This window comes from Hydractinia symbiolongicarpus, chromosome 11 (assembly GCF_029227915.1).
Source record: "Hydractinia symbiolongicarpus strain clone_291-10 chromosome 11, HSymV2.1, whole genome shotgun sequence".
NCBI classification, from domain to species: domain Eukaryota; kingdom Metazoa; phylum Cnidaria; class Hydrozoa; order Anthoathecata; family Hydractiniidae; genus Hydractinia; species Hydractinia symbiolongicarpus.
In genome coordinates, this window is record NC_079885.1 from 25,691,935 (window position 1) to 25,708,643 (window position 16,709).

At 34.3% G+C, this 16,709-nt stretch overlaps 2 protein-coding genes across 2 annotated transcripts; both read left to right on the forward strand.

Annotated features, from left to right (window-relative positions):
• The first annotated feature begins 1,680 nt into the window (after nucleotides 1-1,680).
• LOC130613605 (zinc finger MYM-type protein 1-like) lies at nucleotides 1,681-2,865 on the forward strand. The gene has a single exon (XM_057434925.1). It carries the CDS (start codon nucleotides 1,681-1,683, stop codon nucleotides 2,863-2,865), a length of 1,185 nt encoding a protein of 394 aa, XP_057290908.1.
• Nucleotides 2,866-6,884: 4,019 nt separating this feature from the next.
• On the forward strand, nucleotides 6,885-13,243 carry LOC130613606 (uncharacterized). Its single transcript, XM_057434926.1, has 7 exons — nucleotides 6,885-6,944; nucleotides 7,550-8,995; nucleotides 9,054-11,646; nucleotides 11,750-12,047; nucleotides 12,110-12,134; nucleotides 12,742-12,746; nucleotides 13,231-13,243. Exons 1-7 carry the CDS (start codon nucleotides 6,885-6,887, stop codon nucleotides 13,241-13,243), a joined length of 4,440 nt encoding a protein of 1,479 aa, XP_057290909.1.
• The last annotated feature ends 3,466 nt before the right edge of the window (nucleotides 13,244-16,709 follow it).

Sequence of the window (16,709 nt, forward strand, 5' to 3'; positions counted from 1 at the left end):
ACAAAGCAAAGGTTGCTCTTGTTCAAAGTTTTGTACTTTTCAACTTTAACTATTGTCCATTAGTGTGGCATTTTTCATCTACTAAATCTTTGTTAAAAGTTGAAAGAATACAAAAAAGGGCTTTGCGTTTTTTATTTGACGACTCTGATAGTACATACGAGGAACTGCTTTTAAAATCAGGAAGGAATTTCATGAGTGTTTACAGGCTTAAAACGCTATGTACAGAAATTTACAAGTTTTTGCATAGCCTTAACCCTTCATACTTTCATGACATTTTTGATTTCCAACAAAGTTAAAGATCTGTCAGATCACAAAATGTCAATAATCTCAAGGTTCCAAGAAAAAATACCAGAAGTTTCGGAACTAAAAGTTTAACTTCCCTAGGTCCAAATATATGGAATATATTACCCAATCATATGAAAACAGCAGAATCTTTGAATATTTTTAAGAAAATGATAAAATTTTGGAATGGCCAGCATTGTTCTTGTGATGTCTGTTCACAATAACATAAATATGTTATTTGTTTTTCTTTTGATTTCACTTACTTTATTTTTATAGTATTTATATTTCTGTCTATATGTCGGTTTGGATTAGCACTTTAATTAGAGCTATTGTATTGTTTGTACATATTTTAACCGACAATAAATAAATTAACAACAACAACAACAACAACAAGTGCAGGGCCCGCGGCGACGGGTGGGCCACCCGGGCCGTGGCCCGACCACTTTTTTGCAAAGTAATAATTTTTTTTAGCTAGAACATTCTGATTTGAGAGTTCTTGTTCCAAATAAAATAGCATTACATTAACGGTCTTTCTGTATAATTAAAATAAACAATTGAACTATAACAAAGGCAAAACTTTTCTTTTTCACCTTTTCCATTACTATGAAATATGAAGACATTACATTGCGCATTGATTGTGAAAAAAGTGAAAACACGCAACTGAGTATTTAAAAACACACGAGATTATTTTCTGCATAAAAATGAATCAAAATAAGTTGACAAAGTATTTTAAAAATTCTAAAGATGATACTAACAAAACTACTACAAATCAAACATCCATCAACGTACATAATGTAAACGAAGTATCAGAGACAAAAATTGAAATAACTACCGATAAACCTTTCCATCCTCCTGCTACTTATCCATTTCCTAAGAAAAAATATGGCACCAAAGAACGAAGCTTCCAAGCACATTGGACTAAAGATTTTCCTTGGTTACACTATGCTGAAAAGTAAGCGTCTTTTTATTTTTTCATATTATAAATTAAACGGACTATCATTTCAATCACTAATTTTATATTTTTGATAATGCATCCAACTAAATATCTTTTTTATTGTTTTAGCGCACATGCTGTGGTGTGTTTCTATTGCCATACGCAAGAAAAGCGTGGAAACTTGAAGGATCAAACAAACAAGGACACAGCCTTCACCTCAAAAGGATTTTCAAATTGGAAGAATGCTCTTGATAGTTTCACTGGTTCTACCACACTGTGCACACGTTGGCGAGTTGATGGACAACATTCTCACCGACCAGAGACAGGTTGAACGAAAGTACCTCCTTGATGTCATTAGATGTTTACGCTACCTTGGCCGACAAGGCATTGCTCTTCAAGGAGACGATAACAATGACAACTTCACCCAACTTCTTTATCTCCTCGGAAGTAGAGATTCAAGCGTAATGGATCATATCAATGGAAAAATTGGACATAAGTACAATCACCATGATGTGCAAAATGAACTCTGGAATTTGATGGCTTCTCAAGTATTGCGGAAAAAGTTAGATACCGTTCGAGAGCGCAGGTTTTATTCTATGATGGCAGATGAAGGCACTGATGCAAGTAATGCCGAACAACTTTCGTTTTGTGTACGATCAGCGAATGACGATTTAAATGTGAATGAAGATTTCTTGGGCTTTTATAAAGTTGACAATACTCGAAGCGCAACTATCGTCAAGGCCATCAAAGATATTTTGCTGAGGTGCTCATTGAACCTATCTGATTGTCGAGGCCAAACCTATGACGGGGCAAGCAACATGATGGGAAAACGTTCAGGTGTTTCTGCCATTATCAAAGAGGAGCAGCCAAAAGCCATCGCGACCCATTGCCAAGGACATTCCTTAAGCCTTGCTGTCAAATCGATGACTAAAGAGTGTCAGATCCTCCGAGATACAATGGGAACTGCCGGTGAAATTTGTGTTTTAGTGAAGTATTCACCGAAACGGGAGAACATGCTGGGTAAGCTGACTGCAAATGTTGAAGGAACCCTAGAAACTGATAAACATGCAGGAAAGCTGGATAAGCTGAGTACAACAAGGTGGACAATTCGGGCGAACTGTTTCAAGAAGATCATCGAAAACTACGAACCACTGATGGCGTTGTGGAACGAGAGTTTAAATGAGAAGCTAGACGCTAAAACGGAGTCGAGGATTAATGGGTGTAAAAAGCAGATGGAGTCATTTTCATTCTATTTTGGTCTGAATCTAGGACGCAAGCTTTATGCTCACACAGATAATCTGTCCATAACACTTCAGAAAGAAAAAATGTCAGCAATCAGCGGTAAAGAATTGGCTGAACTTACGAACAAGACGATGCAAGGCATGAGAAACGAGAGAGACTTTGATATATTCTACGAGACAGTCACCAAGTCAGCAAGTTCGATGGATTTCGTTTCTTCGCCAACAGCGCCAAGAAAACGCAAAAGACCAAAGTACGACATCTTGGAATTTGTGGAAGGAAATCCAAGCAGCATTGGAGAAGCCTACTATCCAGAAACTGCTCATGCCCACTATAAGGCCATCTATTTCGAAGCAATTGACGTAATTGTCAGCACCATCAAAGAGAGGTTTGAGCAACCTGCCTTCTAAGTATTTACAGAAGTGGAACAACTGTTGTTGAAGTCAATAAGTAAAACGCCAGCCGAAGAAGAAATGAAGACCGTTAATGCAAGTTTCTGTGATGACTTTGACGATCAATCGTTGTTGTGTGAATTGGAGTTGCTACCAACTATCTTTCGTGAATCCAGTCCTGTCAACTTCAGCGATGTTGTAGATGTTGTACAGTCGTTATCAACCGAAAAACGAAAATTGATAAAAAATGTCGTCATCATCATACGATTGGTTTTAACAATGGGAGCTACATCCGCTACACCGGAACGATCATTTTCTACGATGAGACGGTTGAAAACCTGGATACGTTCTAGCATGAATCAGGAAAGGTTCAACGATTTGTCATTGTTGAACGTACACAAGGAAATCTTAGATACGATTTCTTTAATAGATATTGCCAATGAGTTTGTAAGGGCTCATCCATCTAGGCAAAATGTTTTTGGTATTTTTACAGAAAGCGATTTGTAACGTTTTTATTACTTTTTATGAAAAATGTAAAATAGATTTTTATTGATATTCTGTGAGAAAAAATAATTATTCCTCTGCAAAGAGTTTATTTTGACATACATTTCTGCTGTAGCTTATAGCTAAAGATGCTTGTTTTAGCCAATCTGAAGGGTCTTTATAGAAAAAACCAAGCCAACCAAGGTGCCGCCTCCTTTGTCACTATATTATGTGGCCCGACCACTTTACAAATCGCGCCGCGGGCGCTGAAGTGTCTAGACTCTTTCTTAAACTGAGCTAATATATTATATATATACTATCAACATGGCAAAAGGAAAGCGAAAAAAAACAAAGCTGATTCACCACCTCCAACATCGCCTTCGTATCCATCGAATTTCATAAATGAAGGATACCAAAGTGGACCAATCACACTCGAACATTTTACTTATGAAATGAGCCTACTACGCGATGAACTTAAATTATCCAAAGACGAAATAATCTCAAATCTTATCCAGGAAAACCGAAATCTCAAGATAGAAATGGATTCTCTTAAAAATGATCTAACTAAAAAATCTGAGTTACTGGAATTTCGAAGAAATAATATCGAAATTGCGGGAATATCTAAAGAGGTATCCCAACACGAGCTCGATATAGCAAACGAACTAGATGTTAAAATCTCTGAAGATGAAATTGAGGCCTGTCACAGGATCAATAAAGGGAAGAACTCTAAACCTAATACTCCGCGCAATGTCATCATAAGGTTTGTCAACAGGAAGAAATGTGAAAATCTACTGTCGAAGAAAAAGGGCGTAAGTTCAATTGACACCAAAAAGTTGGGCGGTGGAGGTAATAAAATCTACATTAATAACAATTTGTGTCCCTACTACAGGTTCATCTGGGGGCAAAAAACTTTCACAGTCATGGCATCATTAAATAGATTCTGGACTTTCAACGGAGTAGTTAATTACTCCTTAACGGAATAGAGTGCAGGGACAAAAGTCCTCCACATGAATGACCTAAAATCGAAATTCCCTGATGTTGATTTTTCCTAAGTTTTTTATTATTCTTGTAATCCCTTATACGCTTGTGTACTTTTTTTCAATAATAGTCCGGGTTTTTTATTTTATATTTCTACTGACTATGGTTACATCGCGTTTTCGCTGTAGAGCTGGTGCCTACACGGTCTATTCATGATGGTAGACAAGCTGTGTTGTTGTTTTTGTTTACAATTCGCATTCAAAGTTACGAAGAGTCTGCCCACGTTATCGTTGCACATCTTCATGTCAAGTAAGTTCTTTTGCAACATTTGTAATAAACTAATTAGGACCAATTCTAAAGCTATCTTATGCGATTTTTGCCAAAATTGGAGCCATCCTAAATGTAACCTTTTAAATTCTCATGATTTTGAAAAATTGACCACTGATAACGAGACTTGGTCATGTCTAAAATGTAATTCTGAGACTCTTCCCTTTGGCTCCGACCACCAGCCTGATGATTTTTCTGAAATCCCTATTGATCCTATAGTCGACTCGTTTGATGAATTTATAGATTGTAAATATTATGATTGTGCTTCATTTCGTAATAGCTTTTCTTCTGTCAATCCTAATAAATTAAATTCTAATCTTCAACCTAATTTTTCTATTTTCCACATGAACTCTTGTTCTCTGAACAAACACTTTGAAGAAATTAATTCTCTTCTTTGTTCTCTTGACTTCAATTTTAGTATTCTAGGCTTTAGTGAAACAAGATTAAATTTGTCTAATTATTCCTTTCCTCAATTTGATAACTATACTTTTTTTCACACTCCAACTAGTAGTAACGCCGGTGGCACAGCTTTATATGTTTTATCTTCCCTATCATCAACTCCCCGAAGTGACCTATGTATGCTCGAACCAAATTTTGTCGAATCAACTTTTATTGAAGTACATAATCCCAATGATAAAGAAACTAACTACATTATTGGCTCTGTTTATAAACATCTATCTTTAAGTACTCACGATTTTATTAACTTACATTTAAATCCTCTCTTTGATAAACTTTCTAAAGAAAAAAAAAATCTCTGATTTTGATGGGTGATTTCAACATAAACTTGATTAACTACAATAATGATAATAATGTTAACGATTTTATTGATACTCTTCACTCTAATTTATTAATCCCTTATATTAACCTGCCAACTAGGATAACCTTGAATTCGAAAACTTTAATTGACAATATTCTTATGTCCTAACTCTAATAAAATTGTATCTGGTAATTTAACTTCTTCAATTTCTGATTATCTACCCCAATTTGCCATAATTTTTAAAGAAAATCCTAACATTAAAATTAACACCCCTGAAACATTTTATTATGACTGGAATAGATTTGACATTGAAATTTTTAAAAATGATTTTGTAAATATTGATTGGGACAACCATTTGCTTTTAACTGTAAATAATGTTAATAATTATTTTAAACTTTTCTTTGATAAAATTAATGAACTAATAAATTTACACGTTCCTCAAAAAAAATTAACCAAGAAACAATTTAAAACTAAAACTAAACCATGGATAACTATAGGTATAAGACAATCAATCTACAAGAGGAATTATTTTTTTTTAAAAAAAATTTTTAATTCTACTAATGCGAACACTAAAACAAGAAACCATAACTTATATAAATATTACAGAAACCAAATTGCTAATCTTATTCGTGTTAGTAAAAAGAATTATTATAACAATTACTTTATCTCTTATAATAATACGGAGAGTGTGTCCGTCTGTCTGTGACAGGCAAAGTTGATGTGGTCATTTGCCTTTGAAGTTAGCCGAAAATACATATCTCTTTTGCCGATAAAAGCCGCGACATTTTGTTTGTTTACTTTCTAAATCATGTGATCAAAATAAATCAATTTCATTTGTTAAACAAAATCACGTGATCAAAATAAATAAATTTCATTTGCCGAAAAATGCAAGTTTCCCTTGACGATCAAACCAGCCAGTAAAATTTTTTTTCAGATTTAGAAAGGGAATTGAAGTAGGTTGCTTTTACAACATTCAGTTGCAAATTTTGGTTTAAGCGTAAAAGAAGTTTTAAGCTAGCTTACGTACAGTGAAAAAGAAATTATTATACATATTTAGTAAGTCACCTAATTTCTTTACTACTTATTACGACTAAGGAGTATTTATATCTAGCTAGAGATTTTTTTTTGTCAAGAATAAAACACGACGATTTACAACAGAGTTTATTTTTGGTTGACAATAAGACGACGACCGAGCTACAACAAAGTCAGAAAAGAGTACAAAAAAGTAAGAAATTTCAAATTTATCTTTGTTAAGCTTTTAAAGGGTAGCTATTTTTATTTTCATTCATCCAGCTACATCTTACTGTCCTATATATCACACTTTAAGTTGTCAAGCAGACTCGCATTTTCCATAAAAAAGACACTTGAAAACCTCAAGTTTTTTATTTTACTGCGTTTTTTATAACAATAAACTACCATGTTTGTTTACTTTTTTTTGCATAATTAATGTATACCTTGGTGCGTAACTAATGTGTTTGTCCTAAAATTCAAAATGCTACACAAAGCTGTTAGCTGGCTACCAAACAAATCTGCTGGCCAAACGGAAAGCTTGGTTTGTTGAACTCACTTATATTGCTATTTTTTCTCCTTATATATATATATATATATATATATATTATGTGTGTGTTTTACTACAAATAGCTATATACCTACCTAAGCCTCCCCAGTTTAACTATATTTAACTGGGTGTCTTAGCTTATCTCTATCCACATCTTTAAGACTCTATCCCCCTAGCTACTAGGGCCCTCCTAGCTATAACACTTCTAACTAACCTATGAGTTATGTTGTAATTCCTCTTTTTTAGCTATCAATAACTACCTTAGTAGTCAAACTTCTCTTCTTTTTTGAATGCAAATTATAATGACAAAATAATTTACAGTATAATTTTCTGTAAACTTTAGCTACAAGAAAAGGGCCACATGCAATTCAATGTTTTTGTTTTCATTGATAATTTCTCAATATTTTAATTTAAATGTAAAAGGGGACATTTTGCAAGGAGTAAAAGAAGTTTCTAAAATGTGCAGTTAGCTATCTAGCTACCTAAGTTTAGTTTAGTAAGGAAAGTTAAAGTGACTTTATGTAGCTATCTCAATTCTTATTTATATATATATATATATATATTTTTTTTTTTCTTATAGTTTGGTTCCTATAACCTAGCTAATTAAAGTTGTGTATTCTTCTGTCATGTCTAACCCAGAGAGTAATAACAGTAACAACTGTGTACGTGGTTTTAGGCTTTTCAATAATGCAGGTAGGTTTGTGTTTCAGCGCCCAGAAAATAATCAAAGGTTAATAGGTCTCATTATGGGTCAGATACCAGATCTTCCTCAACATATTGAACTGCCACAGGTAAATGTCATACCACGTACATCAATTATTGATGATGTGTCTTTAGCTAGGCGTAGACATGCACAATATGTTGCGTCCTTACGCCATTCCGAAACAGTTAATCAAGTTAACAATAGGAATCAGAGTGATTCAGTTAGGCAAGCAGCAAGTCGTAGTGCTGAATGTAATGAGCAGACTGCCAATAGACGTGCACGTGATGATGAAAGACATACTATCGCACGTCAAGCACATAATGATCAGGCTACCAATAGACGTGCTCGGGATGCTACAAGGCAAACTATTGCTCGACAAAGGCAAAATGTTTCGCAGGTTGCAAATAGAAGACGAGCAAATGCACAACGAAACGTTGCTGTTCGTGCTCGCAGAAATGCCCCATACTATAATGTTGCACGTCAACATGTATTGCCTAACGTTTATTATTTAGGTGTTATGGACAAAAATTGTCAAGTTATAAAGTTTGAAAATGAAGAGTGTTTCAAATGCTGCCATAATGGTAAAGTTGCACTTGATAATTTGTCACCATACCCTGAACAGCTAAGGCAACTGTTAACAAATAATGATACTGCTCAGGCACGGAACTTTCAAATGAATATACGTAAGTATAATAGTGCAGTTTCGTTTGCTTCCTTTGGAGCAAATCTTCGACCTCCCCCTGGCCGTGGGCCACCATGCTTTCGTATATGCAGTCAAATATGGCATCGTGTTGGGGATCTTCACCCTCCTGAGGGACAAACTCCTGTTTTTAACCAACTTTATATTTATGAAGCAGGTAGAGCACTCAATGAGAGAATGGCACGTCCTGAAAATAATGGCTGTAGAGAAGACGTGATGCAAACTGTTCAGGATATAATGAACAGAGTTAGTCCTTTTGCTGCTGCATACAGGTACATGGCTGAAGTTGAAGCTGATGAAATTGCTCAGGCAGCAGCTGAAAACCGTGTCCCATCAGAAGTACGCATGTGCATGAGAGTTGGCAGTGATCGAAGGCGATATAACTTGCCACATCATGACGAAGTAGCTGCAGTTTTTGTTGGCCAAGATGGAGCTCCTCCTGGAAACAGGGATATTGTTACCTACCCACGTGCAGGCAATTTGCGAAATATTTTTACGGTATCTGCAAATTTAGAGCCGATGGTTTATCCTCTATTTTTTCCAAGGGGTGAACCAGATTGGTATTATGGGATACCCCATGTTGCCAAACGTGCAACCCGTACTCGAAATACTACTACAATGTTGCAATATTATACTTACCGTGTAGCTGTTCGGGAAAATTTTTAGCCCGATTCATTATGGTAAAAAATTATTTCAACAGTATTGTGTGGATTCTTATGTTAAAGTTGAGGGTAACAACTTAAATTACATTCGTGCGAATCAAACAAACCTGCGTGTTGACAGTTATGAAGGTTCAGCTGACCACTTGAATGCACGAGCTGAAGAGCGAGACCTTCAACCAGGACGTATTGTTGTCCTTCCTTCAAGTTTTCAAGGAAGTCCACGTGCCATGGCTCCAAACTATCAAGATGCTATGGCTGTCATTGGTAAATTTGGAAAACCAGATTTTTTTCTGACTTTTACATGCAATCCAAAATGGCGTGAGATTACAGAAAATTTGTTTGCAGGCCAACGTGCACATGATCGGCCTGATTTAGTTTCTCGAGTTTTTAAATTGAAACTAAATGAACTCCTAAAAGATGTCACTGAAAGGGGTGTTTTAGGTAAAACTGTATCACATGTTTATGTTATAGAATTTCAAAAGAGGGGTTTACCTCATTGTCATTTGTTACTTCATTTAGATCCCAATGATAAACTTCGGGATGCAGATGACATAGACAGTGTTATTTCAGCCGAAATTCCTAATCAACAGGAACAACCTGAGCTGTTTGAAATTATTCGGTCGTGTATGATTCATGGACCATGTGGCTATCTGAATCCTAATTCTAGGTGTATGGAGGATGGTGTTTGCACAAAAAACTTTCCGAAAAATTTTTTAGGGTCTACCGTTGCAGACGTTGATGGATATCCATTGTATAGACGTCGTAATAATGGAATACATATCAATGTCAATAATGTTGATGTAGATAATCGATGGGTTGTTCCCTACAATCCATGGCTCTCCAAAAAATACAATGCACATATAAACTTAGAGGCTTGCATGTCTGTTAAATCTGTTAAATACCTTTATAAATATATTTATAAGGGTCATGATTGTGCCAACATTGAGATCAATGAACGTATTATTGATCACGATGAGGTACAGACGTTTTTAGACGCTAGGTATGTCAGTGCGCCAGAAGCAATATGGCGCCTTTTTGAATTTAAAATGCATCAGCAATCTCATGTTGTCCATAGACTGCCAGTGCACTTGCCTAATAATCATATTGTTCATTTTCAGCCAGACCAGGTTGAAGAAGCTGTGAACAGAGCTGCAAATCAAGCCACTAAATTAACAGCTTGGTTTGTGCTAAATGGAGAGAATCACAATGCTCGCCAATATTTGTATCCAGACATTCCTCTTCATTTCGTTTTCAATAACGACAGGAAAGCTTGGACACCAAGGCGAAACTTTAACCTTAAAATTGTCTCTAGAATGTATAGTGTGAGTCCTCGCGCAGGTGAGCTTTTTTATTTACGTATGCTATTATTACATACGTGTGGTGCAAAATCTTATGAAGATTTAAGAACTGTGGATGGTAATGTCGCTGAGACATTTCGTGAAACCTGTTTATTGGGTGGACTACTGCAAGATGATACCGAATGGAACAATACTTTGGAGGAGGCTGTCAACTTCCAGATGCCTCGGCAATTAAGACAATTGTTTGCAATAATACTTATCCACTGTGAACCTTCTGATCCTTTTACTTTGTGGACAAGGTACAAGGGTTCTATGTGTGAGGATTATCCTCGCCAAATGAACGAGGATCAAGCTGAGTACAGGGTGCTTCAAGATATTTATTCTGTACTTAGACAATCTGGTAAATCTCTTACTGATTTTAATCTTCCAAGTTTAGATGAAATACCTCCAGCTGAAAACATTGATGTAGCTTTGGAGGCTGGAAGAGCTTCTCAACTGAGGGCTCAACTTACTGAAGAACAGACAGCACTGGCTGATGCAGTTATAGAAGCGGTTGTAAATGTTGCTAACAATACAGCCCAAAACAACCGTTTGTTTTATTTAGAGGGTGCTGGTGGCAGTGGTAAAACCTTTACTTATAATTACCTTATTTCCAAAATTTCAGGTAGAGGTTTTCAAGTTGGAACTGCTGCATTTACTGGTATAGCAGCAACTCTTTTAAAAAACGGTACCACTATACATAAGTTACTTCGGTTACCAGTTCCTATTTTGGAAAACAGTACATGCAGCATAACTCCGGTGTCTGCTTATGCTGCTGAGCTACGGCAAAAAAATCTCTTTTTACTTGATGAATCTTCCATGATTCCCAAGCATGCTTTCCATGCAATAGATCGTCTTCTTCGAGACATTTGCAATAGCGAACTTCCATTTGGAGGTAAAGTTGTTCTTTTAGGTGGTGATTTTTCACAATTATTGCCTGTTGTCAGAAAAGGAAATCCAACTGAAATTGTTGACATGTGCCTAAAAAGTTCTCCACCATGGCACTTGGTTACAGAATTTAAATTAACTCACAACATGAGAACGAGGCCAGGAGAACAAGAATTTGCTGCATGGCTTCTGCAACTTGGAAAAGGTGTTTTACCAGTTCGGGAACAACCACCGTTTCAAGGTGCAATTGAAGTGCCATCCAATTGTGTGTTACAACAAAATCAATGTATTGTTAATACTTTGTTTAGGGATTTTCACCCAGAAAATATGGCATCATCTGTAATACTAACACCTACAAATGATGATTCACTTATCATTAATGATCAGGTGTTGGAGTTGTTGCCGGGTGAAGATAAAAATTTATTTTAGTGCAGATGATGTTGTGTGTGATGATGAGGAGGAACGGAATCAATATCCGGTGGAATTTTTAAATAGTATCACACCTTCAGGTATGCCTCCTCATTGTCTTAAATTAAAATCGGGTGCCATTGTTATGTTATTAAGAAACATAAACATAAATAAAGGCTTATGTAATGGCACTCGCCTAATTGTAAGATATCTTCACGACAACTGTGTCGATGCTGAAGTACTCACTGGCAATGCTATTGGAGATAGGGTACTTATTCCAAGGGTGCAACTTGCACCTCCGGATACAGGTATGCCTTTAGTTTTGCGTCGCAGACAGCTTCCACTAAGGCTTTCTATTGCTATGACAATAAACAAGGCACAAGGTCAAACCTTGAAAAGGTTGGTATATTGTTGCGCAGGCCATGTTTTTCTCATGGTCAGTTGTATGTTGCTTTTTCTAGAGCAAGGGCATTTGATGATGTTAGAGTAAGTATTGTTCTCTCATCCAAGCAAGGGCTTTTTAATGGGAAATGTTACTCTCAAAATATTGTTTACCGTCAAGTTCTCACATAAATAATATTTAAAATTACCAGAATCACAAGTTCTCACATAATTCTGTTAGTTTTGAATATTGTTAAAAAGTTCATTTAAAGAGACTAATGTCACATACCTACAGTTGGTTATCATTTTTTTACTGATAGCGTATGTATAACTGTTAAGGCGATGTCTCATTAAATGAACTAGAAGTACTTATTTAAACGTAGAATCTTTAGAGAAACAAAATTCAGCAATTTCCAGATTTTAGGCTAAATTGCGAAAGTTATTTCAATCTTTATATTTTTAATTACTCATTACCTGCATTCTTTCAATAACATAATATTTAATTTTTTGGCATTGCTAATGCAACTTTTCATTTCGTGCATGTTCATAATAGCCTTAACTTAAATTCTAAATGACAGACTCTGTAAATACTCCATCGTAATGGTTTTATGATAACCTTCCAAATGAAAATCTCGCACAATCTAAAGGTAAATATTAAACCTTAATTTTTTTTGACCATTTTTTTAAATACATCTTAACGTTTTGTTTTTAGGTGATGTACAAAATTGCTCTATTAATTACAATCCTTAAAGGCTGAAGACAACGTAAAGATCAGGACAACTTATTTTTTTTCTTTAATTTATATCATATTTTATTAAAAGTATCAACATTAAGAACATTTTATCCTCCCTTTTCTTTTTAAGTGCGGTGCAAAGGCTTACCTTTACGTGGTGCACCCTGTTAAGTGAATTGCATGTAAAAAAATGTGTATGTAATTCATGAACTAAAAGCCAAGATAGGAATAAGAATTTGCAACAATAATATAAATAATTAAGTAATTAATATGCAAGATTTTCATGAAATGTTTTCTGTATTGAAGCTTTAATATTATCAACTATTGATCACATCTTTTATTCATTTGTTCAACAATTTGCAATTTTTCAAGTATTTCATATATTTTTGTTGTGAGAACAAATTGTTTGTGCAGCTTTAGGTTAATCTCACCCACTCTTTTCTTAATTAATATTTGTTCTTAATGCAGGTTATCAGAGTAAAATTTAATAAAAAATGGCATGTAACATTAGTGATGAGGTTAATGAGGAAGTCCTGATGAAAAGTGATGGTAATAATTAAATTTATAAAATATCTTTTTTTTGTAATTTTTTTTCTACTGTTTAATTATAACTATTCCACACATTCTATAGATGAGAGTGATGATGTTGTCGAAGTTGAACATAACAGCACAGAAAAAAAAACAGGTAAATGTTATTAATATTAATATTTTATTGAAATTGACTTTTTATTATTTTCGTAACATGTATCACAAAATAATGAATGGTTCTAATGAGAATAATTCAAATATGCCTAATTACTACTATTGTGTATATTGTGGTTATAGATGAGAATATGAACAAAGAAAATAAACAAAAAGCAGGTAAATGTTATTATTATAATTTTTTTATTTTTTGCAACTGATTTTGTTAGCACAATCGATAATTAATTACTAACAAATAATTACTTACAGTTTTCGGATGATATTAATTCTAAAAACACAGCTAATTTATTTTAGTGAATTTGTCCAGAAAAGCCTTCAAACTATATCGGCAGGAACATCCTGGCCCCAAATCAAACAAAGCTTTTAAATTTTGGAAAGCTAATGGGGGCCGGGATAGACCAGATTTTAAATGGCGTCAAAATACCAAAAAAACTTCCTTCAATAAAAATACCAACTCCTCAACCAATGCTACCACCACCACCAACAAAAACACCAACGCCAACACTTTAAACAGCTCATTAAACCAATTCAATTTACAATTTAATGGAGGCACTTTGTCAGTAACTTTTAAGTAAATAGAAAATTTGAGCTCTAAATAGTCTATATTTACATATATCTTTTTACTCTTAAAAGTTGCTTGGAATTTTAAACTCTGAAAGGTCTATTTTCATATATAACTTTGAACGCTTAAAAGTTGCTTACAATTTTACTCAAATGGTCTATTTTCATATAAAGCTTTGTACGCTTGAAAGTTGCTGGCATTGTTTAGTTATTTAGGTACTTAATTTGTTAGTTGTTTGTTAGTAAGTTGTTTGTTAGTAAGTTGTTTGTTAGTTAGTTGTTTGTTAGTTAGTGAGTTATTTGTAAGTTGTTTGTTTGGTTAGTTAGTGTGTTCGTCGGTTGGTTTGTTGGCTGTTTGTCTGTTTGTTTGTAAGTAAGTAGACTAATCGGTTAGTTTAGTTTATCTTTTCTGTTTTTAATCAGTTGTAAATATAGAATTGAATTACAAGATTGAGTATTTTATTGACAAAACCACCCTTTTCACTTTTTATTAAATTAATAGCATTTTCAATGGTTGTATATTTACTCATATTGTTTTTCATGTTCAAACATTTTGCTCTTATAAAAAACTGTTAATGATATCTATATTATGTATTCAATATTCACTTCAACATTCACTGGTATTGGGGGCCCACAAGCTACTGGAATTGGTCATATTGCCCAAAACTTACCTTATTAACTCTCTTTAGTACAAAAGCACACTACGTACTTTTCTTTTTCTTTTTTAGGTTGAAGCGCAAAGCCCCATGACTTGCCTTCCCGTGGCGCGCTTCGTTAGGTGGATTATTTTCTTTTTAAGGAGATAATTCATGAACTAAAAGTCAGGGCATGCCATGTTCAAATTGCATCACATATTTTTGGTATTGAAAAGACTCAAGAAGCATCAACTGCAGGTAACTTACTAACCAATATATTAATATTATACGATCTGTATGTAACCATTGAATTATCTTTTTACAGGAAACAAAAATAGGAAAGTATTATCATCATAATTTATTATTTTTTAGGTTTATGGAGGTTTATGGAAAACAAAATCCCAAGTTTTCTTTTTCGTAACATTATCGTCTTCGTAAGTTATCCTTATTTTTACTGCTTTTTTGTCATTTTACCACAGGCCTTTCCAACTATCAAAAACGCATTCAATTTTTATGTAGATGAACAGGACACTGCTGACGTCATCAAAATTCCTAAAATCTTCTAATTTTTCATTGTTCTTCTGCCTGAGTGGATTTTTCCACGGGCCTAATCGACTAGTAAATAATATTAACAACTCTAAAAAAGTATGGGATGGTATTAAAGAAATTTTACATAAAAATCATAATTCTTCGAATGTTAAAACTTCTATTTGATAAACAACAAAGTTACTTCTGATCCTAAAATTGTTCCATCTTCGTTTAACCAGTATTTTTCTTCTATAACTGATAAGATTCGAAGTAACATTCATAATTTCTCCAACATTGACCATAATTTTTTTCTTAAAAATCCAAACCATAACTCCTTCTTTTTTTCTCCTATAACACAAAACGAAATATTTAAGATTATCAATGGCTTAAACATTAACAAAGCAAATGGACCTAATAGCATTAATAACAAAATCCTAATTCCTTTGAGTACTGAGTTCTCAGAAATCTTAACTAAACATTTTAATCTATCAATCACTAATGGAGCTTTTCCAGAGATATTAAAACTAGTTACTGTTACCCCAATTTTCAAAAACAAAGGTTCACCCCTAAACCCCTGCAACTATCGGCCTATCTCTCTTTTATCCAATATTGATAAAATTTTTGAGAAAGTAGTTTATCAAAGACTCATCTCTTTCCTAACTATTAATAATTGCCTAATTGATAGACAGTTTGGTTTTAGAACCAAACATTCTACCATTCATGCCCTAATTAGTCTTACTAACAACATCAATAGAAACCTTGATCAAGGCAATTTTTCTTGTGGCATCTTTATAGATTTTCAAAAGGCCTTTGATACAGTCGACCAGCAAATCCTTTAGATAAACTTAATCACTACGGTGTAAGGGGCTTAAGTAAGTCAATTGAGTTAAAATATGGTGTACATCAGGGTTCAATTCTTAGACCCTTATTGTTTTTAATTTACATTAACGATTTAACTATTTCTATTATCTACTCAGAATTATTCCATTTTGCTGACGATACTAGTCTTCTCTATTCCAGTCATGATCTAAAATAAATTAAAAAACATGTTAACGTTGATCTGAAATTCCTTTTCAAGTGGTTAAATTCCAATAAAATCTCTCTTAACATCGCTAAAACTGAAGCCATTCTTTTTAAACACCCTAAAATGCATCAACTATAACTTAAAGTTAAAACTAAATGGGAATGTACTTCAATTTGTTGACTTAGGTGTCCTACTTGATCACATCTTACATGGATCCCTCACACTAATTCTATAGCTTCTAAATTAACCCTATTCGGTCCGGGGGGGGGGGATTCCGCCCCCCCCCCCCTCTAACGGTTTTTTTTAATAACTCCTGATTGCTTTCTTATATGGCTATGATACTTACTGAGTTTCAACATTTATCTATTAGACACCTGCACGCTAAATTTTTAGGTCCCATACCTTTCAGAAGCTTTGATATTGGCCATTACTCGAAACTACCCCTAAAATCTCTATGAAATCCTTATAATGGGGAAAATATAATAACTCCTGTTAGG

What these genes read in the sequence shown, in the direction of transcription:
- LOC130613605 (XM_057434925.1), top strand. Translation starts at nt 1,681, where the DNA reads ATGGATCATATCAATGGAAAAATTGGACATAAGTACAATCACCATGAT.
- LOC130613606 (XM_057434926.1), top strand. Translation starts at nt 6,885, where the DNA reads ATGCTACACAAAGCTGTTAGCTGGCTACCAAACAAATCTGCTGGCCAA. An exon ending in TGCAATATTATACTTACCGT is followed by an intron (nt 8,996 to 9,053) that starts GTAGCTGTTCGG and finishes TTATTTCAACAG; the next exon opens with TATTGTGTGGATTCTTATGT. An exon ending in GGTGTTGGAGTTGTTGCCGG is followed by an intron (nt 11,647 to 11,749) that starts GTGAAGATAAAA and finishes TCACACCTTCAG; the next exon opens with GTATGCCTCCTCATTGTCTT.